This window comes from Culex pipiens, chromosome 3, assembly GCF_016801865.2.
Source record: "Culex pipiens pallens isolate TS chromosome 3, TS_CPP_V2, whole genome shotgun sequence".
Classification (NCBI taxonomy): Eukaryota; Metazoa; Arthropoda; class Insecta; order Diptera; family Culicidae; genus Culex; species Culex pipiens.
In genome coordinates, this window is record NC_068939.1 from 148,853,693 (window position 1) to 148,880,878 (window position 27,186).

Below are 27,186 nucleotides of genomic sequence, written 5' to 3' on the forward strand. Positions count from 1 at the left end.
TTTTAATTAACTTCTTTGACATTTCTAATTTCTATGCTGGTTTACAATAATATTTAAATTTGAAGGGCTACAGAATGTAAAAATTAAAAAAATGATATTTTCAGGCTAATAAATTCTATATAAAGATTGATTTATATAAACATTAATGATACCTTAATCACTAAAAACAAGTATAGTGTGCCTGATCCAGCATCAATGTTTAAATCATTTCAGTATTAATGATTAAATTATGTATACTACACTGAACTTTTTGTTATCTTCCTATTGAATTATAGTTCTATCCCAAAATCATTATTTAAACCATTGATGAAATATTGTGAGTAACACTTCAAAACATAAAGCAATTACAAAACCAGGTTGAAGGATAAAAAACATGCTCAAAAAATCAAATGTTGAACTTATTCTTCAACATGTGTCCAAATTACCCCACAAAAGGTGTTCATATTACCCCACAAGGCATGTCCAAATTACCCCACAAGGCATGTCCAAATTACCCCATAGGGGTGTTCATATTACCCCCACACAAAAATGTGGGGGTAATTTGGACACCTTTTAACTTTTGCGATAAAAATGGGTTTTTCATCAAAATTTATCGAAATGAATGACATTTTTCCATCAAATATGGTCTCTATTATCCTCTGTTGTCATCCACATTCCTTTAAAATATCTATACAGCCCGTAACCGAGCAATTTCCTTAGGGTGTCCAAATTACCCCACACTCCCCTAAATCAATAACTGTCTCTGAATCCGCTTTGTAAATACCGGCCTCGTTACTCTTCACGGGAAAGATTTACTTACTTTACTCATTTCCGAAACGCCAAACGCTTTCACCGGCAACACAAATTATTCTCACGCAATAAGCGAACATTATTTCATCATTTTAACTAATCATCGAAAATAAACGCAAAAAAGGAAGCGATAACGTTAAATTGCTAAAAAAAACTGTTGCTAATTACAGCACACAGCATAACCAAATCCTCTGTTATCAATAATCACAAATCATACCAAGCAAGAAGACAGTTTCAACTAGCGGAGAGCAATTACCTCATAGCATTACGGCGTCCAAAGTTCCTGCCACTTGGTTTTTTGCGAGCTTTGTTTGCCAAGGTTGAGAAAAGGAACTCATTCTGGCAGCGATAAGCGCGCGCGGAAAAACTTGTGACCAGAAGACGCACATTAGAGTAATGAAGGCAGATTATGAGTGATTACTGTAAAAGTTTGGCAGAGAACATAAATTATAAGCTATTGTCCCGCGTTTGCTAAAGATGTTAATTTCGTGCTGTACTACTTACTTTTCCTTTCAATCTCGAAAGATGAAATAGCTGACTTCTCTCTACCAAAAATATCAGAATCGTAAAGTAATACTTTTTGATACAATGGCGAATATATCTAAAATAAGACAACAACAAACTTTTTTATCTTAATTCGATTATCCGGAGTAAAATTTTTCCAAGGCCTTCGCCCTAGTAACTTTATCAAACTTACAGGTTTTATGAAGGTTCTGCAAAACCGCATACAACCTATATAGGCTTTTATGGCCTACTTAAAACCTAGAATGTTTCTAGGGCGGATAATAGAGTGTGGACTGTATACTGATTTTCAGCATTATTATTAAAATTGCTGTTCCTAATGTACCGTTTTTCTGCAGAAATACAAAATCACAATTTTAGCTGATTGCATATTTTCTGCAAAATATTGAAAACTTGTTTAAAGTTTTTGGGGAATTTCGAATAAATACATGCCGGGAGCCGCGGTGTAGGGTTAAGCATCGTTGCCTCTCACTCAGTTGGCCTGGGTTCGATCCCAGAAGGTCCGGGTGGCATTTTTCGAGTCGAGATTTGTCCAATCACGCCTTCCGTCGGACGGGGAAGTAAATGTTGGCCCCGGTCTTACCTAGAGGCCAGGTCGTTAGTTCAGTCCAGGAGTAGGAGTCGTCTCCCTGGTTCCTGTCTCGGTGGAGTCGCTGCTAGACAGTTGGACTCACAATCCAAAGGTCGTCAGTTCGAATACTGGGGTGGATGGTAGCTTAGGTAGGTGTAAAAAGAGGTTTGCAGTTGCCTCAACAATCGTTACTTTCCATCTCTTGAATGCATTTTTTTTAAGAACAGCATTTTAAAAAATATTCAACTTGAATATAGTTGTGCAGGTGCACTGAACAGAATTGCAATCAATAGATGTGTCACTAATGCAAAATGTTTGCAATTGAAATTGTACTTTGGATTTACATTTTTGTTAAATGTGGATCCAGCATCCAGGTATCAATGTAAAAAACAGTATCAAATCATACGATTTCGATTCAACTAAAAGCCATCGACCTACCGCTTAGCCAACACCTGACATAAATCATTTCATCAAGACATGACTGAGTCTCAACTTTCCTGCACAGCACATTGTTGCAGCATTCGTCGTGCAATCGCTCATAATTAATTTGTAACTCATCTGTCAGCTTTACTAAGTATATCAAAAGAAGCATAATCGCCGCCGCACCGCATACTGACTTGGACTTGGACTGACTGACACTGGTTGCTGATAAGGACGTCGTCGTCGTCGTCTTGTTCACGGTAGACGCGTCCAGCTGGCGGACGTCAATTGATGGACCGAAGAATCAGGAAAGGAGCACAAACCAACCAATCACGTAATGTTTGTGTACAGAGGTCTTGCATGTTTGGGGCACTGGAAGGTGTCGAGAGAGTAATCTTCAAGGCTGATAATTTCATAAGCAGCGGACTACTGTACTGTGTGTACTCATTTTATTTCAAGCTTAGTGCTTCATTGAGAGTTTCCTGGCGATCTTTGTTGCTGTTCATATCAGTCCCAATGTTACCAGTGTTGATAACTCGGGATTAAACTCACCGAGTCTAAAAATAGGCCCCAGCAGGATTGATAGTTTTGTTTTTCTTTCAGCCTTGTGTGCATTTTTAGATGTGGCCAATACTGGATTGATGCAGATCGATTGGGTCCACTGGACGGATTCCTCTTCGCCATGCAGACGCTGGCGCGGGGTACCTTGATAACGGTTACACGACTCGTTGGGCCTTAAAACACGAGCTCCGTATCGCCAGCAGTGATGCATCTCATGTGTGCTTCCGGGGCAGCATCATAATTACCTTTCGGAAGTAGGGTTCAAATTTATTACGCGTTGTCTACAGGATGTCGAAGAAGTATATTAGTACCATTGACAGAAGATAATAGGGTTGTCTATGTGCATATTTAACTATAACATTCTGATCCAGCAGTGCAACCGCTACATAGGCTATACTTTTGGCCCAAATTAAATAATCCAGCAGTGTCCAAACTTCACGATTTTCAAAAATGATGATGGTAGGATAAGGCATTGCAAATACGTTTTAAGGTTTGTGTAAAAACTGTCAAGAAAAAAAATATAAAAGCAAAGATGAAAAGAGATTGAAAAATAGACCCAAAATTGACTACGAAAAACTATATCTTGCTACAGATTTTATCCAGTTCAATTATTGAATATTATGTATGAGTTATGCAATTAATTTAATAGTTCTGTTTAAAATCTCATATAAGAGAACCGAATTTTTATCTATAAAAGTATCGATTTGGCATCCTTCCTGCTGAATCATCATAACATGTTCAATTTTAGCTACAAACATGTCTCCTCCTGATACTACCAGGTAGATACACTTCCCTTTACGATCTACCTCAAAAGGCTCAATTACTCATCATCGCTCGATCGCACACAGTGACGACGACTCTAGCCAACTGATAAGCTTCTACGACGCTAAAGCTAAGACAAAATCTACTACCGATCGACAAACTTCTACCTACTACTGCGTGACTGCCTGTAATCCACTACCAATCCTGCTGCCCCGGCTATAAACGCTCCCGGAGAAAGCCCACCCGAGCTCAGTCCGATCTGGGAGTTCTTGTTGGGTGAGTGAAATCCGATCGATAAGGCACAGTTCGGCTGCTCGGGAAAGCTGCTGCTCTGAGAGTTACTTTGAGACGATCTGTTCCGAGCGCGGATCATCAGTAGAGTTCGAGCATCGGTACGGGGAGTAGTACTTGAGCGGTTGATTCTGCCGGCGTGTGTGTGGTTTGCGAGGTTCTGAAACGTCAAGGTTAGGTGTACGGTTGGAAATAGAAGTTTCGCGGACACAATAGTTCGTGATGCAATTGTGCTTGAAGTGGCAGAACTCGATACCCTGCTGACGTCGTGATTCCCAAGATGTGCAAGCGCAAATCGCTGCTCCAGTGCCCGAAGGTTGTCCGACTATCGGTACCCGCGACGACCCCGCGGTGATAGGACCTTCTCCTGCCTGTCAGTATTCGCTCCACCGAGTTCCGTGTGATATGTGCAGTGCGGTGCAAAAGTTCAATGAATCTGGATTTGCTTTGTTTCCTCGGCCGACACGAAGCTAGAGTTATCACTTTTGTGTCCCAAAAGTGCCTTCCAAAGAATCAGTCTACAGTGTGCGTGTGTGCGTGTAATTGTTAGTGGTAACAACAAAAATCACCGTGAATCTAGAGAAGAGACACTTAATCTATAGTGCCCTTAAAGAACGTTCTAGCACATAGCATCCTTAGCCTTTGCTGCAGGTCAGCTCGAATCTCTGCGTTTCGCAACACTTGACCGAGATCATCGACTGTCTACTGATAATCCCACGATCGTACCCTGGTACGGTGCACAGAAGAATCAGTTCGACAAGTGGTGCGTGAAATTGTGTGTATTCTAATCTAGTCGAACCCAACAAGGCAGCAGTGAGTGTCCCCGTTGTGGCTGGCCGGCCGAATCCTCTGCCGCTTATCGCATTTGGCAATAATTAGTCGTCGACGATCGCGAGAGTCATTCGCACTTGCACTAATTAGCGATCAAGTGGAGCAACACCGGCGCGAAAGGATCCCCATCACTTGATAAGGAAGAGATATTTATTATTAGACGGAGTCTGTGTTGACGGTGGTGGCACCATGCCATGGCAATTCAACTTTACCAAGCGCCAGTGGCTGACACTGGCGGTGATGGGTCTGGCGGATTTTTGCAATGCAATCTGCGTCAGCTTACAGGCACCGTTCTTCCCGAATGAGGTAAAAACTATTTAGATTTTCAGTAATAATTCGATTAAACATGATTTAATAAAAAAAACTACAAGAAATAATTTAGTCAAAAACCTCTAGCTGTCCACTTAAATTATTGTCAATTTGAGATTCAAATGTTTGTTAAATACTTTCTAATTCAAATTGCAGAAACCTCCCAAGTATAAGCAAATAAACAATTAAGTACCGTTTCGGTTAGTGTTATTGATGTCTAAGTGACTTTGATTCCTTAATTTCAATATCTAAACCAGGCTTATACGAACGGAATGATTTGGATGATACTAATTATTACAGAATTCAGCACCACGAGAAGTAGTTTTTAACATAGGGGAAAAGCTTTCTAATCAAACACCTATCTTCGTCATATGAAGAGTTTGATGCTCGATTGAAGCTCCAAAAATACTATTTAGGCTATAAACTTACCAGCAACAGCACCGCCTCAAGTAAGCACGCAAATGTATGCCATTTACTGGCCAAAAAGATCAAATTTAATGCACTTTTGATCATAATTTCTATTTTGCGAGGCCATTTCTCATCATTTTGGTGGCACTCACATCCACACGCAAGATGAGAGGTTAACTGCTTAACGAAGTTGCCATAATTTTTTTTCTCTTGCGCTAACGATTTCAAAGCGCTTAAGATATAAAATTGTTTCAACTACCGGCAACATGTTTTTTTGCACATTAGTTAGTCACTCACTTGAAAAATAATCCCGAAACATGTAAATAATTAGCAAGCGCCATAAAAAAACAAACGCGCCAAGTCTTTTGACGTTTGAATTTTGACGACCCATTCCAATCGAAGGCTGAAGAAAACCGAGCGAGAAGCGAAGGCAAATAAAGACAAAGGGTGGCCACCAACACCACCAGCAGCGCCTGTTGGAGTGAGCCAGTGATGCCAGGAAATTTTCTCTATAAATGCTACTTTTCGTGAGTGTTCGCTTAAAATTTCATCAATTTTGGCAGCACTAAGCAGACCCAAAAGAGCACTGGAAGAAAAAAAGAACTAAGCTGAAAATATAGCTTTATGACGTTTCGCGTACGCACACTAGCGCACCATTTGATTTTGCTGGCTGACAAGATTTAACCTCACTTTATTTTTGTGTGCGTACACGCAATACATACGCACGTAGATTACTCTATAGGAAAATGGGCGTGGCCCAATGCCCTCGACTGATTAGAATGCATTTGGGAAATATTTTTTTAAATGCTTGTAAAAGGAATTGCATTACTTTTAATAAAAGTAAAAATAAACAGAACTGTTCACAAAAAGTTGCTCTACACGTTGGTGAGTTTGGTTTTAGTAAATTTCAAGGAACACTCCAGATTATCCAGCATCATTCAAACACGACCGCTTATTAGGCTTAAAATGGGTATATTTCCCCTATGGGTGATTCAATTTTGAACATTCGAAAAAATAGGTGTTTTTTTTAATTTGCAGCTAATGCTTTAGAATGGTAATGATTTGGAAATTTGGTATCAAAGAAACTTTTATGTAAAGGTCGACGCCTGATTTGCTGGCGTAATTAGAATTCCAAGAAAAAAAAAACACTGTATTTTTCATTTTTAAAATACAAAGAAAGTTTTAAAACCTCTGTCAGTTTTCAATACTCAATTGTATAAAATTGTGAGACATGTCATTAGGATGGAAATTCATTTTTCATTTCGAAATTGCAATAACCCAGAAGGGCAATTTTCTCTTCCAGAACTAAATTTGTCTTTCTAAAATTTTGTGTTTTAAAAACTTGTCCAGAACTATTTTTTTGTGTGTAGCAAAGTTTTATTTTGTTCCTTCGTTCGTGTCTGTCGTTGGTACCCTGAACTGCCATGATCAACAACGACCAACTATTTCATACAAATAAAATAATGTTTAAATTCGCCAGAACTCGCGGTGTTTACAAGCAAACCCCTTATGTTGAAACATCCTTCTTTTTTTATCTGCTCGAAAACAGTGTAGAACACTGATACACACTATCAAATAACATTACATTTCAAAATTTGGAAAAATGACCCCACTAAATTTTACAGATTCAAAAGTTCATTAAATATCCAATACCAAAGTTTAACAAAGATGAGGAACGAAAAATGGTAGGGATTTTAAAATATTGTTTTATAGTATTAGGTCTATTCCCGTACTGCAGAATTCTGCAATTCTGCACAAAAACGGCAGCAGAGCGTTCCCGTACTTTTTTGCAACAAAAGTAACTTTTTTCTCAGGCAGAACTTCTGCAGTGAGAGAGGTAGAAGTTGCAACAAAACCGTTCCCGTACTTTTCTGCAAGCTCTCTCTTCTCTTTCTCGTTGAAAAGTTACTGCAATTTGGTGTGATGGATGTTGAGTACACGCTTACATAAAATTTGCAAGTTGGATGAAATCAAGCATTTTATTATAAGTTGTAATAATAAATGATTTTGGGGTAGTTTTTTTATATCTGGTTTTATTGAGAACGATTTTCTTGTGTTAACGATTTCAAGCTTATTTTATTCATGTAAATGATAAAACGATTTTGTAAGTGTTAATATTTGTACCTGATAAAAAAAAAAAAAGATAACTTAAGCCATAGTATTACAGCACGGCTAGTACTCCAACAAAAAAATTGTACTATAAAAACAAAATGTTTTTAAAAACTTTCTTTTGAGTTTAATAATTTCAAATAAATAATTGTTTAGGAATAATTTTTGATCTTAAATTGATTTTGAATAAACTAAATGTGTGTTTTAAAATAATAGGTAAATTTAAATAGCAAATAATAAATTGTACCTTTAACGGTGCTACCAATTTGTATTCTATATGAACCAAAAATAATTATGTAATTTTGTCGAAATTAAAATTCATAAATTCTTAATTGTTTTTTTTTTTCAAATTACAATTTCTTTGAAATTTTTAACTGTAGTTTTTGGAATTTTTTAATTTTAGATGTCTGAACTTTTATATTTATCAACCTTATTTTTTTATTTTGAATTTTTGAAATTAAGTTTTTTTTTTTGAATTTTAAACATTTTGAATTACTTAATTTTTAATTATTTGAATTTTTAAGCGCTGAATTTGTGATTGTTTTATTTTTCTCAATTTAAAAAATATTAGCTTTTTTAAAATATTTTATTTATGAATTTCTTAATTTCCGAGTTTCTAAATTTATGTGTATCCATATTTTTGATTTTTTGATTCATTTACTTTCTAATATTTTCCAATTATGCTGCGTCACCGTTGTTCTTCCATGTGACATCCATAATTTATTTATGTTATCCTGAATAAAAAAAAATCTTCGAATGTTCTGCTATCAAAACATGTACCGTAAACTGGGGTGACTTTAATAGCCCGGGGTTACTTTGATAGGTTTTTCAAATGCCCGTCAAATTAATATTTAAACATTTTTGAAAATTTTGAGTATGTAAGCATTAAGGGATAGCTTATTATCGAACATATATAAAAAATGTGACTGTTACATTGAATGCATCAAAATTAGTGGCCAAATCAAATTTCTATCAATGTCACCCCGGGCTATCTAAGTCACCCCAGTTTACGATATTTATGATCCCTTATATATTAAACCTTTGTTTGTCATTTTTTTTAAACTATATTTGTTAAACGTACCTGCCACTCTCATTTCTATTTTTTACCTGATGTAAAAGTTTTGATTTGTTTCTAATGTATAATTTCTACCTAAGCACAAGCATCTTTTTAATAAAATGTTGAGTTGCATAAAAAAATAAGTCCCCGTTCTATCCCTTTTTTAAATGTTTTGAAATAATTAAAAAAAAAACTTTAACACCCAATTTGAGTAAATCCACTCAACTGTGTACAATATTGCAGAAAAAGTACTGGAACGCGCTACCCAGGCAAAAGTTTTGCGGCTTCTCTCCTAGCAGAACTTCTGCAAAAGAGAGAGATGAAGAGAGCGAGCTGAAAAGTACGGGAACGTGCTGCAAAAAAGTGACTTATGCTGGCTGCAGAATTCTGCAGAAGCTGCAGAAATTCTGCAATTCTGCAGGTACGGGAATAGACCTATTGTATCATATTAAATAGGGCATCCTATATACATAAAAGTTCCTTTGACACCAAGTATTTAAATTAACACAATTTTTGGAATATTCGAAAATGATAGCAATTCTTATCTGTTTTAACGATTTGGTTAACTAATTGTTTTGTTTTCACTTTCCTTACGTAAAATTTCTAGAGAAATCCTTTCAAATATTTTCAGAACTGGCATTTTAACCTTTCGTAGCACCTTTTCAAATGATTTGCTGGATTGTTTGAACCTCAAACTATTTGAAAGCTTTACCTTTCTTTCACAACCCGGAGAGTTGAAACCGGTAAAAATTAAGCATTATCGGCATCTGGGTACAATCAGGGCAAGGTAGAGTGAATCGGGACAGCTGTTTTGGTCATGTTTTCAGAGAATATTTGGATATTTTATTGATTTTTTAAAAGTGCACCTCAATAAACTTAAATAAAATATTTAATGAAATTATGGAATTCCACTGCACAGATATTATGGTTTTTAATAATTTTTTTGTGTAAAATTGTAATTCTTTAAAAATAAATGAAATTTTGTGTCCCTAAATAAAGATGTTGTCCCACGATTTTTTAAGATGAGTTACTAAAAGTGTCAGAGGTTTTGTAGTTGTATTGATTCGGATGAAACAAAAATGACTTTTTGGCGGGCATTCAGGGGCTGGTTCCGGTTGGCGTGGCGTACTGAGCCCACATCTCAAATATCAGCTTGATTGGACGTAACAGGAACTGGCGCTCCGCCTTTCAGTTTAAAGTGGGATTTAACCCGTAAAAATACACTTTTCAAAATTGTATACTTTTGAGACATTTTGGTCAGCAATGCGTTTATAAAAAAATATAACTGGCGTGTAGGCCAGATCCTTTCGCATGTTTTGGTATATTTAACATTGAAGTTTTGAGCATCCTAGAGCTCGGTACAGGCCTTCAAAGTTTGGCATTTTTTTTTTTTGAAAATCGGCCCCAGCAAAAAAGATTAAAAAAACTTCAATGTTAGATATACCAAAATATGCGCAAGGATCCGGCCCTCACGCCAGTGATGTTTTTGGTGAACGCATTGGTGGCCAAAATGCCTCAAAAATATAAAAATTGAATTAACAAGCCATAGTCTCATTTGAATGAAAAAAGATGTTATAAAGTGCATTTTACAGTAGTTCAGTTGTTTTGCAATTATTAATTTAAAAAAATGTAAGATATGACGAAAACAAAAAAAATAGTTTAAGGGGTTACATACATGTAAATCGGCAAAAATGTTAGAGGTTGGTTTGAGCACACACATAATCTTTTTTCAAAATCTGTTTTCAGGGCATTAAAATTTTACTTTTCATCTATTAACAAAACAAATTTGAATACATTTGGTTGTACCATTGCCAAGATATAGCTATTTGAAGTTAGCAGTTTCAAAAAACGGGTGCCACGATATCTCAACATTGCTTCGACCAAAATTTTGGTGAAGACTGCTTAAACCGGTTCCCGTGTGCATGACGAAGGCCGATTTTCAAAAAGTTTATTTTTAAAAAAGATAAAAATATTTTTCTGGTTTTCATATAAAATTCGCCAGTTTTTGATTTCTGTATTTTTTTGAAAATTCAAAATTTCAAAATCGGGCTTCGTCATGCACACGGGTTATGTCTTGGGAGTCTTCACCTAAAATTTCAGCCAATTTGGTCCGTCTCATCTCGAGATATCGTGGCACCCGTAAATCCACTTGGTGTTCAGAGAAAAACGCTTAAAAAGTTAGACAGTTTGCTTTGCTCATGGCAAAACTCTGAGCTTAAATCGTCTCTAACTCATTCAAATCATGAAACTTTCAGGAGTGATTGAAAATCATCTTTTAAGTGGATTTAATGAATTTTCTGTAATATGAAATTTTGTGATTTTCTACATGTTTGTAACCCCTTAAAAAAACTAATTGAGGTACCGCACACAATTTTTTTCAAAAATTCAAAAGATTTTTGAATAGACACAAACATGCTAAAAATGATTCTAAACGCAGGGGAATGTATTTTAAATCAATTTCAGCTGAGTGCACATTTTAATGATTTTTGAAAAATTATTGTTTTTGTCCCCTGATTGTTCGGGACGATTTGAAGGTGGGACAAACACTTTTTTAAATATTTGAACTAGCCTTAGCAATATTTTTTTCAAATAAATTTGTTTGTTCAATAAAAAAAATACTCTGATTATTTGCTTCGATTAAAATTACCACCAATAAACTACAACTTTAATTATATGGTTCTCTTTAAAAAAAAGACCTAAATAAATCGTTAACCGTCCATAATTGAAGAAACGGCTGTTATCCACATTTGGCAAAATCGAGATTTTTGTTCCATGTGATACAAAATGCTCTAACGCTTCTTTCTAAAATTAAAATATGCTAAAATAATGTCTAGTTTTGGATACCGATTATGAAAGCGAAACGGCTAATATGCCTTTCCCCTTTAAAATTATCTTGGCGAAGATTTTGTGACGAATACAAAAACACGTTTTTCACGGAATACTTGATTTGGCATAAAAGCCAAATCTTCAAAAATGGGCAGTTTATACTTTTATAACTAACTACATACAATGCAAAAATCTTTTTATGGTACAGAACAGCCAAATTTTACAAAAATTCAAAAGAAATGGTTTAATCACGATCAAAATGATCAAAACGAAGTAAAAGTAATTTAAAAAAAAGCTTCGTTTAACAACTCTAATATTTGAATTAAATTACTTCAATTACTCAATAATTACTTTAATTACCCATACAATCAATGTCTCTGTACTTTCTTTGACTATTAAGAATTAAGACCAAATCGATGCCGGTGTTTTGTACTAAGCTTGCTGGGATTCCTATCTAGATAGAACAAGAGAGCACACGGGCATCGAAATACCAACTTGTTAAGTATTCGTGCTACCAGCATAGAAGAATGTTGAGAATTGTTGCCTAATTGGAAACCTTCTTCACATTATAGGGTTAGATAAAGCCTTGGTCACACCTATCGTAGAAAATAATGTACTATGATAGAAAAAAGAGGATAGTAGTTTTGTAAGGAACTAAAACATGGTGTCCTTCACAATATCAATAGAAATCTGTATTGGCATGATTTATTTTTTTCCGGCGCCGCTAGCAATTTGAAACCGGCGTTAATTACGCCATCCAGGCAGAACCAACGTAGTGTCGACACTGTCGAATATTAATTACATCGCGTGTATTTGCTTACTTCCCTGATTTCCAGGCCGAGAAGAAGGGTGCGACCGCGACCGAGTACGGTCTGGTGTTTGGCGTGTTCGAGCTCGTCGTGTTCATCATCTCCCCAATCTACGGTCAGTACATCAACCGAATTGGACCGAAAGTATTATTCAACACCGGCATCTTCACCACCGGGACGTCCGCGATCATCTTCGGACTGCTGGACCGGATCCCGGGCCACACGGGCTTCATCTCGGCGGCCTTTGTGATCCGGATAGTGGAAGCGCTCGGGAATGCCGCGTTCTTGACGGCCTCCTTTGCCATCATCGCCATGGAGTTCCCGAACAACGTGGCGACCACTTTTGTAAGTTTTGATCAGGTTTTGGATATTTTTTGTTCAATGAATACCTTGTAATGTTAATTTTTTCCGCATCAGGCATCCCTGGAAACGTGCTTCGGCTTTGGACTGATCGTTGGTCCGATGGTCGGTGGGGCGCTGTACTCCGTGGGTGGCTACTACCTGCCCTTCGTGGTGCTGGGTTCTACACTGTTTTGTGTGGCCATCCTAACGCTGTGCGTTCTGCCGAGGCACGTGGACGAACCCACGGAAAACGGTGGCAAAAAAGCTTCGATGATGACCCTGTTGAGGATCCCGGGTGTGCTGGTGTGCTCGTTAGCAATCTGCGCAACTTCTGCGTCGATTGGATTTTTAAGCGCAACGTTGGAACCACACTTGCGCCAGTTTGACCTGGGCCCGATCGTGCTGGGACTGGTGTTTGTCATCAACGGAGGAATCTACGCCGGTACTGCACCGTTGTGGGGTCTCTCGCTGGATCGGTGTTTGAGCCCGAAAGTGTGCTCCGCCATCGGGTGTTTCCTGGTGGTGGCTGGATTCCTGATTGTAGGGCCGGCACCGTTCTTCCCGGTGGAAACGTGAGTATTTAGGCTGGACGTCAAAAACGACTTGAATGTAAATTTTGCATTTTTTTTTTTTATTTGCAGATCGTTAGCGGTGATTATTGTGGGGCTGGTATTCCACGGGCTTGGAATCGCTGCAGTGTTGGTGTCCGGCTTTACGGATGCTTTGCGTACGGCAATGTAAGTATTGTTTATATAAATGTTTATAATTTTTCATTAGACGTACTAAAAGCCACTCTTTTCTCAACCAGTGCCCACGGCCTGCCCGACAACATCGAGACTTACGGACTAGTGTCCGGTCTGTGGACGTCAACGTTCGCCTTTGGCGCGTTCGTGGGTCCCTCGGTAAGTGGATTTCTGTTCGACGCCATCGGGTTCCGCAGCTCGACGTTGTTCATCGTGGTCCTGGAGCTGATCGTGGGATCAGTCATCGTGCTGTTCATCTGCTGCTGCAAGACGCCTACGCAGTACAAGGAGATCTCGTCGGTGGAGTCGCTGCTCAAGAGCCAGGACGGCCAGTCGATCGATGGAAGTGTGGCCAGCCGGAGTAGCAGCTTGGATATCACTCTACGAGGGTACGTTACTGGATGAAGCGTTGTCTTTATTCAGTTGCTTTTATGCATGCTCATAATGTTTTGATCATCCATTTTGCAGACATTTGGCGATTTTACCAATCACTAGCCTCAATAGTGACCTACTCAGTATTCTAGACAGATCATTCTCCACCATTGAAGAATAGTTCTAACCGTGTTCCTTGAACTGGACGCACGTAACGTGCGTCTAATCGTTGATAAGATTATTTATATTTTTGTTATCATTTTGTAGTATATTTACAAAAATAAATGTCAGTGGCCGACAGGGGTTCTATACAATAACACACACATTGGGAGTAGCAGTAGTGAGTCGATTTAGGACAAGTTCATCCTTCTTATTCAATGTCACAACAAAAACTTATAGATCACTTTTTTTCATTTTTATTTTTTCCCCCAAAATCCGAAATGCAGCAACAAACCGGCCGGATTCTCCGCCAGTCAGCACTCACTCGCCATCGAGTCATGGCGCCTGCCCTCGGCCAACAGTCTGATCCTGACCAACAGCTACAACAGCAAGCAGGGGCACTGGGCCCGGTCGGTCACAGAGTTAGTCGAAGCCGGGCTACGGTGCGAGTCCAATGAAGAATTAATACTTAACCGTTCTAGGTTGGAAACTAGTAACGTGGCACAGTACGGGCGACAGTACGGAAGTTTCGAAACCAGGCCAGCCTTCCAGGACACCATGTCTTAACCGAGCGCGCCTCTCTGACCAATGGTCCGGTCACTTAAGTAGATGTAAATATATCTGCATGGACAGAGCACGCTCACTTTGGCCATAACTAGCACGAAACGACCCTCCGAATCTGTCGAAACCGAAACTAACCCAAAGAATTCGCTGTAATGCTCAAAATATCATCCCAATTTGACCTCATTCGATTATTTCGAAACCATATTTAAAATATGCATGTAAAATTGTGTTCCCTATTCAATGTTACAAACTCATGACATTTACTAATAGAACAAACATTTCGGGGTCACTCCAACGGAAACAGCTCGAACAATTAACAACACAAAAAAAAACTAAAATAAATCAAACAAAAAAACGAAATCAAACAAGTGAGAAGATAACAGCTTTTTCCGTTCTTTCCCCCAGAGCAGTGTAAACAAAAAGGCAAGATAAGCGTTTGAAAAAGCGAGCGCGCGAAAGCTGGTTCAAATCGATGGTTGCCCCGCGGCAGAGCTAAAGTATGAAATAAATAGGCTATTTATAATAAATAAGAATATACGACGTGTGAACAAAGTGTTTAATCATTGCACATCTCCGCAAAGCCCTTCTTTCTCGCACCAGCACGCAACGAGGTCCATCGGGTAAGAAATTAAATTTTAAAACAGCTCAAAAGTACAATCATTTTACAAATTAATGAAAATTTTGAAAGAAAATCCATTTTTAACTACACTCAACCCACGGTGGTTGGTCATTTTTTCGTTTGACACTTTTTTAGTTTGTGCCCCGTTGGTTTGACAAAGTCAAACTAAAAAAAGACGAACTGTCACTTTTTACAAGGGACTCATACATACTATCAAACCAAACGTTGGGTAGTGAGCTTTATGGCTTTCTACCTAAGGTACTCGCAATTGAGTGTGTAGTAGTGCGGTTGTCAAAATCGTTATCTCTGACTCTCTCACTCCACTGACACTGACATTGTTTATGTTTTGGTTTTCCTGGCACGGTCCATTGTTCGTTTGTTATTGTTTTTTGTTTTAGTGGCACGGAATCATGCACTCACACTAATGCAAAGCAAGATCGCGAGTACCTATGATATACAGCCTTGAGTGAGCTTTGTGTAGTAACCAGTAAGTAACCACGATTGTTCGACATCGACGATGTCGTGTCAAACCATCGGGTTTTAGTGTAGTTCTGATCACGAATAGGGAAGCAAGATATTAAATTCTTTAATGTCTATTTGTTACCTTTTTTGAAGTCAAAACTATCTTAATCCACCTTTTTGGTTGATGTGATTGATGCCTTCCTCACTCTTTACCGAAAAATTCAGGTTTAATTTTAAACTGTTTGGAAATCAAGTGGACAGAAAAATGGTTTTCTATAAGGATTCAACTTAATTCACATAAGATTCGTCTTCATCAAAGTAACATATCACTTAAAAGGGTTCATTTGGACTCGTTTGGACGGTATTTTGAATACCTAACCAACGATAGGCCAGATGATTGATCCGGGCATATTATGAATACAAATAAGTGAGATCCAACTTCAAAAAAGTACATAAGTGATCATTACTTGAGACAGGGTTGCCAGATCATCAATTGTTTAGACTTGGAAAGAACTTTCGATTACCCGTCCAACGATGTATAGCATGACGAGATGATTTAAGGCCACTTATGTAACACCCGAATCAATGTTTTTAATACATAACTTTTGAACTACTTATCGAAACTTCATAAAAATCAATAGGTTCTTATGGGCCCTAAAACGAATCGAATTTCGGTCACATACACACACATACAAACACACATTCACACACTCAGACATTAGTTCAGTTTTAAGTTCGAGTTCAGTGAGTTCATTGTACTTAAAACAGCATGTAGATATGCCAAAACACGTACCGTCATCTGGAACGAATCGAGACTACAGTCTGAATAGGGACAGCAGTGTTTAGAGCACTTAAAGGTTTTAAATTTGGAAATGGGTGTACACATTTTGTTGGACTGAGTCTGTTCTATCCGAAACCCCCCAGAAAAAAAATATTGTGCTCCAACATGGATAAAACTGCTGTCCCAATTCGCCCCATGTGTCCCAATTCGCCCCAGTTGACGGTACCGTAAATCGGTCTGAGATTGGTGACATTGATCAAGATATTTTAGCAAACAAATTTCAATACATTTTGTTCAAAGTTCTAAATATAATCAACAGGATTATTTAAATACCATCTTCATGCGGGGTTGGAGGGGTGAGATTGGGTCATACATATTTCTGTATTTTTGTAAGACCAAATCTCAACCCCCGAACCAATGTCACCTCTGATGACGGTACTCCTAAAGTGCCATGTTTTTCTTATGAAAAAAGGGTTCGAATTGGATCACATTCTTTGGACAGTTTAAAAATTGTGGTTTGGTTGAGCGTTTTAGCAGAATGCATTATTTTAAAATATCGACAGTAACTGAAATAAGTTTCTAAGATACAAGATTTTTAATGCTACAAAATAGTTGTGATGGCAACAAAAATTGATATTTTTATGAAAAAAAAAACTAACTTCAAATGAATTTTAATCATACTTGAAACTTGATATTTATATACTTCAAATTGATAAACTTTTCTGACTTCTTTGATTGCTTTGCACCCTCAAGAAATTAACAAGAAAAAACAAAAATACCAGATATTAAAACCTAACCTTTGTTAAGTGATAAAACTATCCATTTTACAACAGCCAATGATACCAGTACCGCAATAAAATGCTCACTTACTCTAAACCACGTTGGCGTTGGCTTCAACGGTTGCATGCATGTAGGTTAAATCCACTTGCATTCAAGTTTCAAACTGACTCGTGTTCAGAGGAAAAACGGATGCATTCATAAGTTGAAGCTAAGGTTACTGACTTGATGTTGGTCCTCAATTCGATTTGTTATATGTGTTGCTTCTTTTATTAAATTTTGAACGCGAATAATATTAGAAACACTTGTGATGAAATCAATTGCTAAACCCAATGTTCAAGCCATTACCACACTACTTAAAAATGACTCACTAAACTGTACCGCGTGAGTGAAGAACACTCGTGAGCTCACTATAATAGTACACCAAAAGCTGCGAAGAGAATTTAATCGTGTGGTGAAAGCGCACAGTGACAAACGTGTTCTATCGAGTTGATACGGGCGAGCTCATATTCTAGTCCGACAGCATGAGTTTATCGTGCGAAATCAACTTTCCCTACAACTGGGCCGAGGAGTTCTACTACGGCGAACGGTTACATCTCTCGGTTGCCCTCAAGTGTCACAAACAGCTCACGGTGAAAGGTAAAAGGGTTTTGCGGGGTAGAACACGAGTTATTACTAATGTTGTGAAATGTTTCTTGAACTGTAGGTGTCGCATTGAATGTTTCATACAGAAGTGAGCGGGAAAGCCAGTCGAATGATTACAGCAGGTACATTGATGATCAAGAGGAGGAGTCTCATACTAGGAATAATTGTCAGGAGAAAAGCAGCGTAAAACATCACAGCGAAATAGATCTTTTAGGAGCAAGAGGTTTGTTACAGAATTAATGTTCAGATATAATTGCTAATTTGTTCTTTTTTCAGAATCGTTCATAGACATGCTTCCTGGCACGTACATTTTTGACTTGGAATGTTTCCTACCAGAAATCACAAGTGAAGAGCGGCCATCAGAAGAAGGTGTAGCATCATTCAAATTTGCTTTAGTTGTTCAAAAGATTCCAAAAGCAGACCTCATCAGTCAAATCCCAGTGTCGGCCTTACAGTTAATTCAGCTGGAACCAATCAAACGGAAAACATTTGTTTGGCCAGGAAATTTTGATAAAATCTCCGACTTTTCGGTGGCATCAGCCATAATTGGTTACTATTTTGTGACGAATCTTGAAGAACCCGACAATCGCCGCAACTACAGCGAAGAGAGTGAAAATGAGGATAGTTTAGAGTCTTGGCTAGATTGTGTACTGGAAAAACCCGATAGGGTGGAAGATGATGAGGATGAAGAGGACGGATTTCGTGACGAGGAAGAAACTAGTAAAGGTGATAACGTTGAGGAGGAGGAAGATTGAGACATCAACTTATCAGCCAAATCTCTGTGATAAACATTAGTTTAAATTTCTCTAATTGATTTTGATCACTTTATTTATATAAATTATCTGTTAGCAGTTAAAGGACTTCAACATGTTTAGTTTTTAAGAACATGAGGTCAATGACATGAGACTTCGGTAAACGTTAAGGCCGTTGCAAATATTTTTTGAAGTTTATTTCCCTCGACTCTGACCAAAGTCGTGGGGAGGGGCTCAAAATTTTCCTTTTTGAGTCCCGTAAAACATTTAAAAAATACGTAAAAATGTGTATAATTTGTATTAAGAGTGTAACCTATTTGTTCTAAATTATCTACAACATAAAACTTTGCTGAAGCAACCGACCTGAAAATTCCTTCCAAAGCTACATATTTTCGAATATCGACAAATCATTTTTGTATGGACGACTGCCAAAATTGTAAGGAGACATGCATGGACGAAGCAATGATGCAAAGGGATGTTGTTGTTGTTGTTGTTGATTTTATTAAGGGAACTTTAACCCTATGGGTCATTCGCTCCCGTAATGCAAAGGGAATCCCCTAATGAACCAAATAAAAAAATACACTCAACCCCCGGTGGTTGGTCAGTTTTTCGTTTGACACTTTTTTAGTTTGTACCCTGTTGGTTGGTCAAAGTCAAACTAAAAAGTGACGAACTGTCACTTTTTCAACGGTGCTCACGCACACTATCAAAACAAACGGTTGGTATTGTGCGTGAACTTCGTGTAAAAGGGTATCAAACTAAAAATTGACCCCGTTCGTTTGACAACAGTTGATGTCAAACCATCGGGGTTTGAGTGTAAATAAAAAATGAATGAAATCAAGAATTGCTGCTTTTTTAGTTAGCACAGAGACGGAAAACAAAAACTTATAAAAGATTTCCAAACGTCAATGCTCCAATAATAAAAACTTATTTTGATCATGTAAAAACAAACATTCATTTGAATGAAATTTATGTTAAAAATTTGTTAAGCAATTGCAATTGTTTTTCAAAGCTTATGTTATTGGGCTCTGCTATTTCAACAACTATTCAGACTATGTATCTAAATAACAAAATTTGGTATTCTAGCTTACTTTTTTAAAAGGTCCTACCCATTCCGATATTATCACTACCTGATAAGGAATGAGAACTGAACCATAAATTTATTATCATTATTCAATGCACCATATACCGAAATCTCACAATATATCCCATTACAAAAGAATACTTTTTATTTAAGATTGAACAGCAACCAAACAAAGTTGTTGTCTTCATATACCAAAGTTGTCGAACCTACTGACCCAATCCTACAACAATCCGTTTGTAAAAATAGTCAAACTTTGTTGTTAATTATTACAGTACTTCAGAGGATGAATAAAAACTTATATCGATTGTTCTTGTGGGTAAAATACTAAAATGTGTGCCAAAAAAAACTTGGTGCCGTAAACTGGGGTCAATCGGGACACATGGGACGAATTGGGACAGCAGTTTTAACCATGTTGGAGCACAATATTTTGATCTTTCTGGTTGGTTTCGGTTAGAACAGACGCAGGCCAACAAAATGTGTACATCCATTTCCAAATTTAAAAGCTTTAAGTGCTCTCAAAACTGCTGTCCCTATTCAGACTGTAGTCCCGATTCACCCCAGATTACGGTGCAAGCTCTAGTTGATTTGCACCATTTAAATTTAAGTTTTACAAGGTCTGTGATATGAGTATATTTTAGCTACTGCCTTATTATCAGAAAATAAAACAACCCACAAATGGTAATAAAATATCATAATCTAGTTTTTATTGATCAGCAATCACTTACAAAGATACAGTTTTATTTTTTCTCTCAACGGAATGGTTCGGGTCGGGAAACTCTCAATTCTCTGCGCTGCTTCTCCACTTGAGTATTGATGACGGGGGAAAAACACAGAGCAGGAAATAAAAAACTACAACAGGCTACACCCTTATGATATCTGAGTTAATTTGAAAATTGTCCTACTTCCCTAAGATTGCAATTCAATAAAAAGTTCTACCACACTTTTCGACACTCTAGCACTACTTTCTACATCACCAAATTGGAATGGTTCAGTTGATGCATGCTGCTGTTCGTACGGGTGTGTGGGTGTGGTTGAGTGTGTGTTTGTGAGAATTGTATTCCTAAGCCGCCCCTTTAGCGATGTATTAGTATTTAGTATAAAAGTCATATTTACACGCGAAACTCACTTCACCTGCAGAGAAGAGAACAATATACGAGCAGAGAATTTTGGTGTCGAACACGACCAGCTATCGGTTTGGATTTTTCGTTCTCTTGGTAACACTATCAAATAAACAGCACATTTTAAGTTCTCTCTTGTAGTTTAACGAAAATGTCATTTTGCTTCGAATGTTTGCTTTCATTTGATGAAAATCAAATATTGTTCCTTTTCCGATTCAGTTATTGGCACAAAATAATCGACTTTTGTGACTAGGATTTCATCTTGATCAGACATTCTCTTACACCCAAACAATGCAGAATTATGCTCTCACTAGCTAACCACTACGACCTATCTATAAATACAAACTTGTTATGCTTTTTGATTCAAATTTCCCCATGAGTTCTTCCAATCTCACGTAACTTCTCATTATAATACACGCAATATTTACACAATCATGCCGTCCGCCAGCACGCAGCTTTACCGCTCACTCGCCGCAGCCACTGCTGGCTGCGTACCGTTGGTGGGTTCCGCGGTGGTGCCATCGCTCCTACTCGTGGCACTCGTGGCAAACATCCGGTCGTTGCCCACCGTGTTCCGAATCCAGTTCGTGATACTTGAGGTAATCGAGTTGTAGATGGCCGGATGTGGCCGCTTCCCGCAGTTGCCATGATAGCTAAGCGTACCCTCCAACCGCCACTGGCCGCTGCTCTCGATGTGGCACATCAGTGGCGCTCCTTCGTCGTTCTGTGGGGAAATCGAAAATTGCTTAGCTGTAGTTGGCACGGTGCCGAGATGGCAGGACTTACGTAGCAAGTTGTCTTGCTGCTGCTGAGATAACCCGCGCAGATGGCGTCATCGTTCAGCGAGCCGTTGTAGTGGAGGGAGGAGTTGCACTTCTCGGTTGGCATGGTCGGAACTGGCAGATACTTGAGGTACTGCTCGGTGTTGGCCACTTCGGCCGGATCTACGCCCCAGCCGGCGGTAAGGCACAGCTGCTCCTCGTCGATCATGGCGCGCTCCGTCAAGCACGCACTTCCGATCCTCTCGTTCAACCGCAGCGGGCTGGCCAGCTCCAGCAGCACAACGTCACCACTGTAGAGGAACTGCTTGTATTTGGCCTGAGGAGGAGTAAATGACAGAGTTAGATGACCGACCGAGCAGTCCGAAACCTCAGCGTTGACAAACCTGTGGATAAGGTACAATCCTTCGAACCTCTACAATTTGGAAGGTGCCGTTGCGGGTACCGCCGGATACCAGCGAGGAGTTGAAATGCGACGTGCCAGCGAAGAGCATCCAGTCCAACTCAGCCACGTTCCTATTGTCGATGAACTCGGTTTTGCCCATGATGCACGAGTAGCTTGCGAGTGCCCATCGTGGAGAAACTGTTGAAAATTGGAGTAAGTTAGCGATTCACAGTACGGAAGTCACCAAATCCAAACTTACTTATATTCGCGGTACACTTGATGGCCGCATCGTTGCTGTACAACAGCGCCAAACTTGGCAGCTGTTCCGGTTCCGAGTTGACACCGCCGGCTATCCGTTGCTCCAAGGTCGGGGTAATGCTTTCACGCCCACAAACTGAAAGGACACCCAGTTATTACACGTTCGTCCCAAAAACTCACCCAAACACTTACGGTATTGTTCGCACTCGATCTTCACCAGACCAGCTGAGCAGTTGCTTGCCAGTGCCATGTTTCCCAACAAATTTGAAGCGTTCGTGTTCATGTATCGGTACGCCGAATCCTCTCCATTTTCTCCTGAGATCGAGAATGACTTTGCTTCGGTAAAGCCTAGTTTAGCGCACACCTCATCGGCCAACTCCTTGGTCCAGCCGTCCCCGCAAACCGGCTTCAATTCCTGCGACTCAATTCGAACCTTCAGCGCTCCACCGTCCACGCTAAAACATCCCCATTCGTCCGACAGATCCGGGCACTGCGGCTGACCATCGCACACAAACTTGTCCGGCACGCATCCACCCGCATTACACCGGAAGTTATCGATCGGGCAGTCGCACAGTCGTTCATCCTCTCCACCGCTGCAGTCGGAGGTACCGTCACACCTCCACGCTTCCGGAATACACTTGCGCTGCCCTACGCAGAAGTACTCATCGTTGGTGCACGTATCCGGACAGTTGCTCTCGTCGAACCCGTTCGCGCACTGCTCCAACCCGTCACACTTCCACAGCGCCGGCAGGCAAGATCCTCCACCACCACCCGGATTGCACGAGATCTCGTCAAAGTTACACTGCCATCGATCACACTCCACCTCATCACTTCCGTCGTTGCAGTGCGCAATCCCATCGCACACGTGGTGCCGAGCCAGACAGAACCCGTCCTTGCACTGGAAGTGTCCCGGACAGCCCAACCGCTCACAGTCCTGCTCATCGCTGTTGTCCGAGCAGTGCGACACCGAATCGCACCGTTCCGACTTTTGGATGCACGAGCTGCCGTCCTTGATCGACGTTCCATTCACGCACTCAAACTGTCCTACGGCACACTTGGTGAACATTCCGCTGCCGACACTCGCAACCAACTCGCCAAAGTTCTGGGCTTCAGAATTTCTCGTCCGAATTAACGACGTTTCATTCGATCGCTCTGATCTAATCAAATGAAACGTCGTTTCGTCTAAAAAATGACCGGTCGTGGTTTCGAAGGTTGAATCCCGGGCGGCCGTCGCAGTTTGAAAAGTTGCTGGATCGGGCGGAGGTGATTCTTTCGTCACGTCCGATTTCTGCAGCGGAATCACCTTCAGTTCATTTTCGGAAATGTCGTTGTCTGAGTCCAGATCCTGGAAGTTTTTCAACAGGTCGTCTTTTCCTCCTTCGGTTGTAATGGAAGTTGTCGTTGACGTAGACTCCGCCTCGGTAGTCGTCGACGAAGAACTAGTTGACTCCGTTGTTGTGGATGTCGTGGTCATTGGTTCTCTTGTTTCAGTTGCGTTGGTAACTTCCTCCACTATCTTCGCATCAGCACTCTCCGTCGTCGAAGATGTGCTCACTGCAGCATGCGGTGTCGTTTCTTCAACTTCCTTTTCACTCGTCACTTCAGCAACAATCTTAGCCTGCGCCTCAGTGGTTTCCTCTTTGGTATTTTCCGTCATCTCTTCAGCCTTTTCCGACGTCGAAGCACGCTCTTCCTCCAGCTCCAGCTTTGCAGGAGCACCACTCGTCATCGCCACACGAACTGTAGTCGGCTCGTCCTCCACCGTAGTAACTTCCAACTTGCCGACAACGTCTCCAGTGGAGACGCTTTCAACTTCCTCTTTCGGTGAAGTCTTCTCCTCTTCCGCTTTCAAAGTGGTTGGCTTTTCTTCCACGTGCTCTGTGGTGTTTACCTCCTCAACATCCTGCTTTGGTGAACTGCTCAATTCCTCAACCTGCATTGTGGTTGGTTGGCGCTCCACCTGTTCAGTGGTATCCTCTTCCAGCAGTTCCTGCCGCGCCAAGGTAGCATTCACCTTACCGACAGTGGTTTCCTCCACGTCTCTCTCGGTGCTCGTATTCATGACTTCCTCCGCCCCGTTTGTCGTCTGTTCGACAATATTTCTGGAACTCGCAGCTGTCAGCAGATCTTCCACCGAATCCGTGGTCGGAGCGTAGCGTATCGTTGTCGCGATGTAAACAGTCTTCGTGACCTCGGTGCTCAGCTGCTTTTTGTAATCGTTGCGATCATTTTCCTTCGATAGCGGAAGCACCTCCAAGTAGTGCTGCTGGGAATCGTTGTCGAAGCCCTCCGCTTGGCGATCCAGTCCTTCGTGCAGCAGATTCACCAGGCTGGCGTTGTTTTCGATTTCCGGCAGGAACGGCGACTGATCTACGTGATTCAGGATTGATGGAACCGTGTCCGCTTCCTGCACCGCCTCGGTAACGGCGTACAGGACGCGGTTCTTCGCACTAGACGACTCAATGTTGGGCAGGAATGGAGACATGTCTTCCTCTTGCTCCTTGGGCTGCTCCATGGATTCGGTTGAGGTGGAGAAGCTGGTTGAGGAACGCCACTGCTCCAGAAGGATCGGACTAGAAGTGGCATAGACGGTGTTATCGGTGGTTTCGGGTTCATTGTTTTCCAGCGATCGTCCGTCAAATACGTTACTAGATTCGGTGCTAGGAGTCTTGGTGGTTCTTGCCGCGATCAGATACGTTCCGAGCGTGGGCTGAGGAGTATCATCGGAGATTGTTTCGGTTACCGGGGCCGGCGTTTCCGACACCGATTTGAGCGAGGTTGTTGAGATTGTGTCCGTACTGGTGGAGTGTGTCTGCTCCGGATCGGGGATCATAAAGTCGGGCATGGTGTGATCCTCGACGATTTCCTTCGTGGACGACTGTTGCTGGGAGGCGTACTCAGTTGACGTTTGAAGTTTACCGGAGTTGGATTCGGTTGAGGAAGGTTCGCTGGCCGGTTCCGGCTCACTTGCGGGTTCCGGTTCGCTGGTGGGTTCCGGCTCACTTGCAGGTTCAGGCTCGCTGGCAGGCTCAGGTTCGCTAGATTTTACGGCCTTGATCTGCTCAACTTCGCTCTTTGGGTTCGAACTCGTGGATGACTCGTGGTCAGCGGTCGGTTCCGGCTCGCTGCTAGGCTCGGGCTCCCTGCTTGGTTCGGGTTCACTGCTAGGTTCAGGCTCACTGGTCGGTTCTGGTTCACTGCTTGGCTCCGGAGTAGAGTCGGCGAATCTTAGCTTTTCCGATTGATTTGACGATGACTTTTCTGGTTCGTTGGAATGCTCAGTTGTACTGGACGCTGCCGGTTCGCTTGCTGGTTCGGGTTCACCGGTAGGTTCCGGCTCGCTCGAAGGTTCCGGTTCGCTTGCCGGAGTTGGTTCATTGACTAGTTTTCCAGATGAACTAGACTCGGTAGTGGAGGTTGGTTCACTAGCTGGTTCGGGTTCACTCTTGGGTTCACTTGCTGGTTCTGGCTCACTAGCTGGTTCCGGTTCACTCTTGGGCTCTGGTTCACTAGCCGGTTCTGGTTCGCTTGCAGGTTCACTCGCCGGTTCCGGTTCACTCGTAGGCTCCGGTTCGCTGGAAGGAGTTGGCTCGCTCACTATTTTTGCCGCCGAATTCGACTCAGTGGTAGACGAAGGTTCACTTTCTGGCTCGGGTTCACCCTTCGGTTCAGGTTCACTGGCCGGCTCGGGTTCACTGTTTGGTTCAGGCTCGCTAGCCGGCTCGGGTTCGCTAGTCGTTTCTGGTTCACTCGCGGGCTCAGGTTCACTTGCTGGTTCTGGCTCGCTCTTTGGTTCACTTGCAGGCTCCGGTTCGCCCGCTGGTTCGGGTTCACTGGCCGGTGTAGGCTCACTGGCGGGTTCAGGTTCACTAGCGGGTTCGGGTTCACCAGCCGGCTCGGGTTCACCCTTCGGTTCCGGCTCGGGCTCGCTTGCCGGTTCCGGTTCGGCGGTAGGTTCATGCTGAGAAGCCAGCACAGGCGTGTAGCAAGTTTTGCCATCGTCATTGTTCAGCCGCATTCCGGTTGGACACACGCACATGAAGTCACCGAGACGAGCGTTGAACTCGCAGGCAAATTCACAACTGAAAGGGGATAAGAGTTGGTTGTTTAGAAATCAATAGGTGTATGGAAACCAGACTACGTACTTCATTTCCGATGGTCCAGAGTAGCACATATCCGGCAGTCTCGCAACGCGGATCGTATTCACCGGAACGATGTAGGTGGCCAAATAGTTCTGGTTCTCCGACAGATAGTTCGTTAGTCGTTGCTTCATGCTGTCCATAGTCAGCGATTCGCTGGAGTTGTCCCAGCTAACACGGTAATCTACAACGACGGAGCCGGGCCTAAACGGGAGAAAATTGTAAGGTTTTGAAGGTCACGAACGCAAGTTCGTGGTACTTACTTCAAGCTCATGATCTTGACGTAGAACTTCTCGCGGGATCCCAGCACGTCAAGGCTTTCGCGGATTTCATCCTCCAGTTCGGCGGCCAGCACCTTGTACGCGGAGCTGTTTCGGTCCCGGTAGTCGTCCAAGAATTCCAGATTCGTCAAGGTGATCTGACCCTCGATCGTATTTGGTACGTAGACAATGTTCTCTTCCGTGGTAGGTGGCACAGGTGGTACCGTAGAGCCCGGTGGCGAAGAGGTTGACGGATACTCCGTTGAGGTTGTTTTATTCGATTGCCGAGATCCAAACACTCCAGCCGTGGCCACCTGGTTGCCTTCGGCGAACCTTCGCGACTCCACCGGCGTCGGATCATCGTTGAAGATCACTCCGGACGCAGCAAGGATGGCGATTATGATTACGGCGACGAGAACGGCCAGCCCGAGTAGCCAGCAGAGCCAGTTCTTCTTTTTCTTGTCCCGTTTGTCCTTGGTAACGTACAGCTTCTCGCCTCTACAAAGGGGGTTGGGAACGTGGTTAGAGGGTTGGAAGGATGTTTAGAGAACATTACAGAATGTTGTATGTACAAGTAGAACGACGATGAGCTGGACCTATTTACAACCATTCACTGCGCGCATGGGTATCACTGCTGACCAACGAATCTACGGGAAGTTAGTATGTTGGAAGTCCCCTTCAG

The 27,186-nt window shown here is 41.3% G+C and overlaps 3 protein-coding genes across 15 annotated transcripts in view; 2 read left to right on the forward strand and 1 right to left on the reverse strand.

Moving 5' to 3' along the window:
* The first annotated feature begins 3,897 nt into the window (after positions 1-3,897).
* Positions 3,898-14,985, forward strand: LOC120432194 (MFS-type transporter SLC18B1-like). 9 transcript variants are annotated; one of them, XM_039597340.2, is made up of 8 exons: positions 3,898-5,053; positions 12,293-12,610; positions 12,683-13,179; positions 13,249-13,344; positions 13,416-13,739; positions 14,169-14,303; positions 14,364-14,492; positions 14,856-14,985. In XM_039597340.2, the coding sequence occupies exons 1-7, from the start codon at positions 4,937-4,939 to the stop codon at positions 14,446-14,448; spliced, it is 1,572 nt and encodes a 523-aa protein (XP_039453274.1). In that variant the 5' UTR covers positions 3,898-4,936; the 3' UTR covers positions 14,449-14,492; positions 14,856-14,985. The 9 variants fall into 9 exon arrangements, with proteins under 9 accessions (XP_039453274.1, XP_039453276.1, XP_039453277.1 ...); XM_039597342.2 differs by having other exon boundaries at positions 14,364-14,472; positions 14,851-14,985; XM_039597343.2 differs by having other exon boundaries at positions 14,364-14,472.
* A 2,349-nt stretch (positions 14,986-17,334) lies between these two features.
* LOC120432187 (uncharacterized) lies at positions 17,335-20,962 on the forward strand. Its single transcript, XM_039597326.2, has 3 exons — positions 17,335-17,723; positions 17,791-17,952; positions 18,006-20,962. The coding sequence occupies exons 1-3, from the start codon at positions 17,609-17,611 to the stop codon at positions 18,482-18,484; spliced, it is 756 nt and encodes a 251-aa protein (XP_039453260.1). The 5' UTR covers positions 17,335-17,608; the 3' UTR covers positions 18,485-20,962.
* LOC120432166 (uncharacterized) overlaps positions 20,240-27,186 on the reverse strand; it is a 140,460-nt gene continuing 133,513 nt past the window's right edge. For all 5 annotated transcript variants that reach the window (XM_039597299.2, XM_039597300.1, XM_052711290.1 and 2 more), the window contains 7 exons: positions 26,508-27,002; positions 26,251-26,448; positions 22,298-26,187; positions 22,107-22,241; positions 21,849-22,045; positions 21,470-21,781; positions 20,240-21,407 (listed from right to left, as the gene is read on the reverse strand). In XM_039597299.2, the coding sequence (XP_039453233.1) occupies positions 21,141-21,407; positions 21,470-21,781; positions 21,849-22,045; positions 22,107-22,241; positions 22,298-26,187; positions 26,251-26,448; positions 26,508-27,002 (5,494 nt within the window). In that variant the 3' untranslated portion in view covers positions 20,240-21,140. The remainder of the gene's footprint in view (positions 21,408-21,469; positions 21,782-21,848; positions 22,046-22,106; positions 22,242-22,297; positions 26,188-26,250; positions 26,449-26,507; positions 27,003-27,186) is intronic.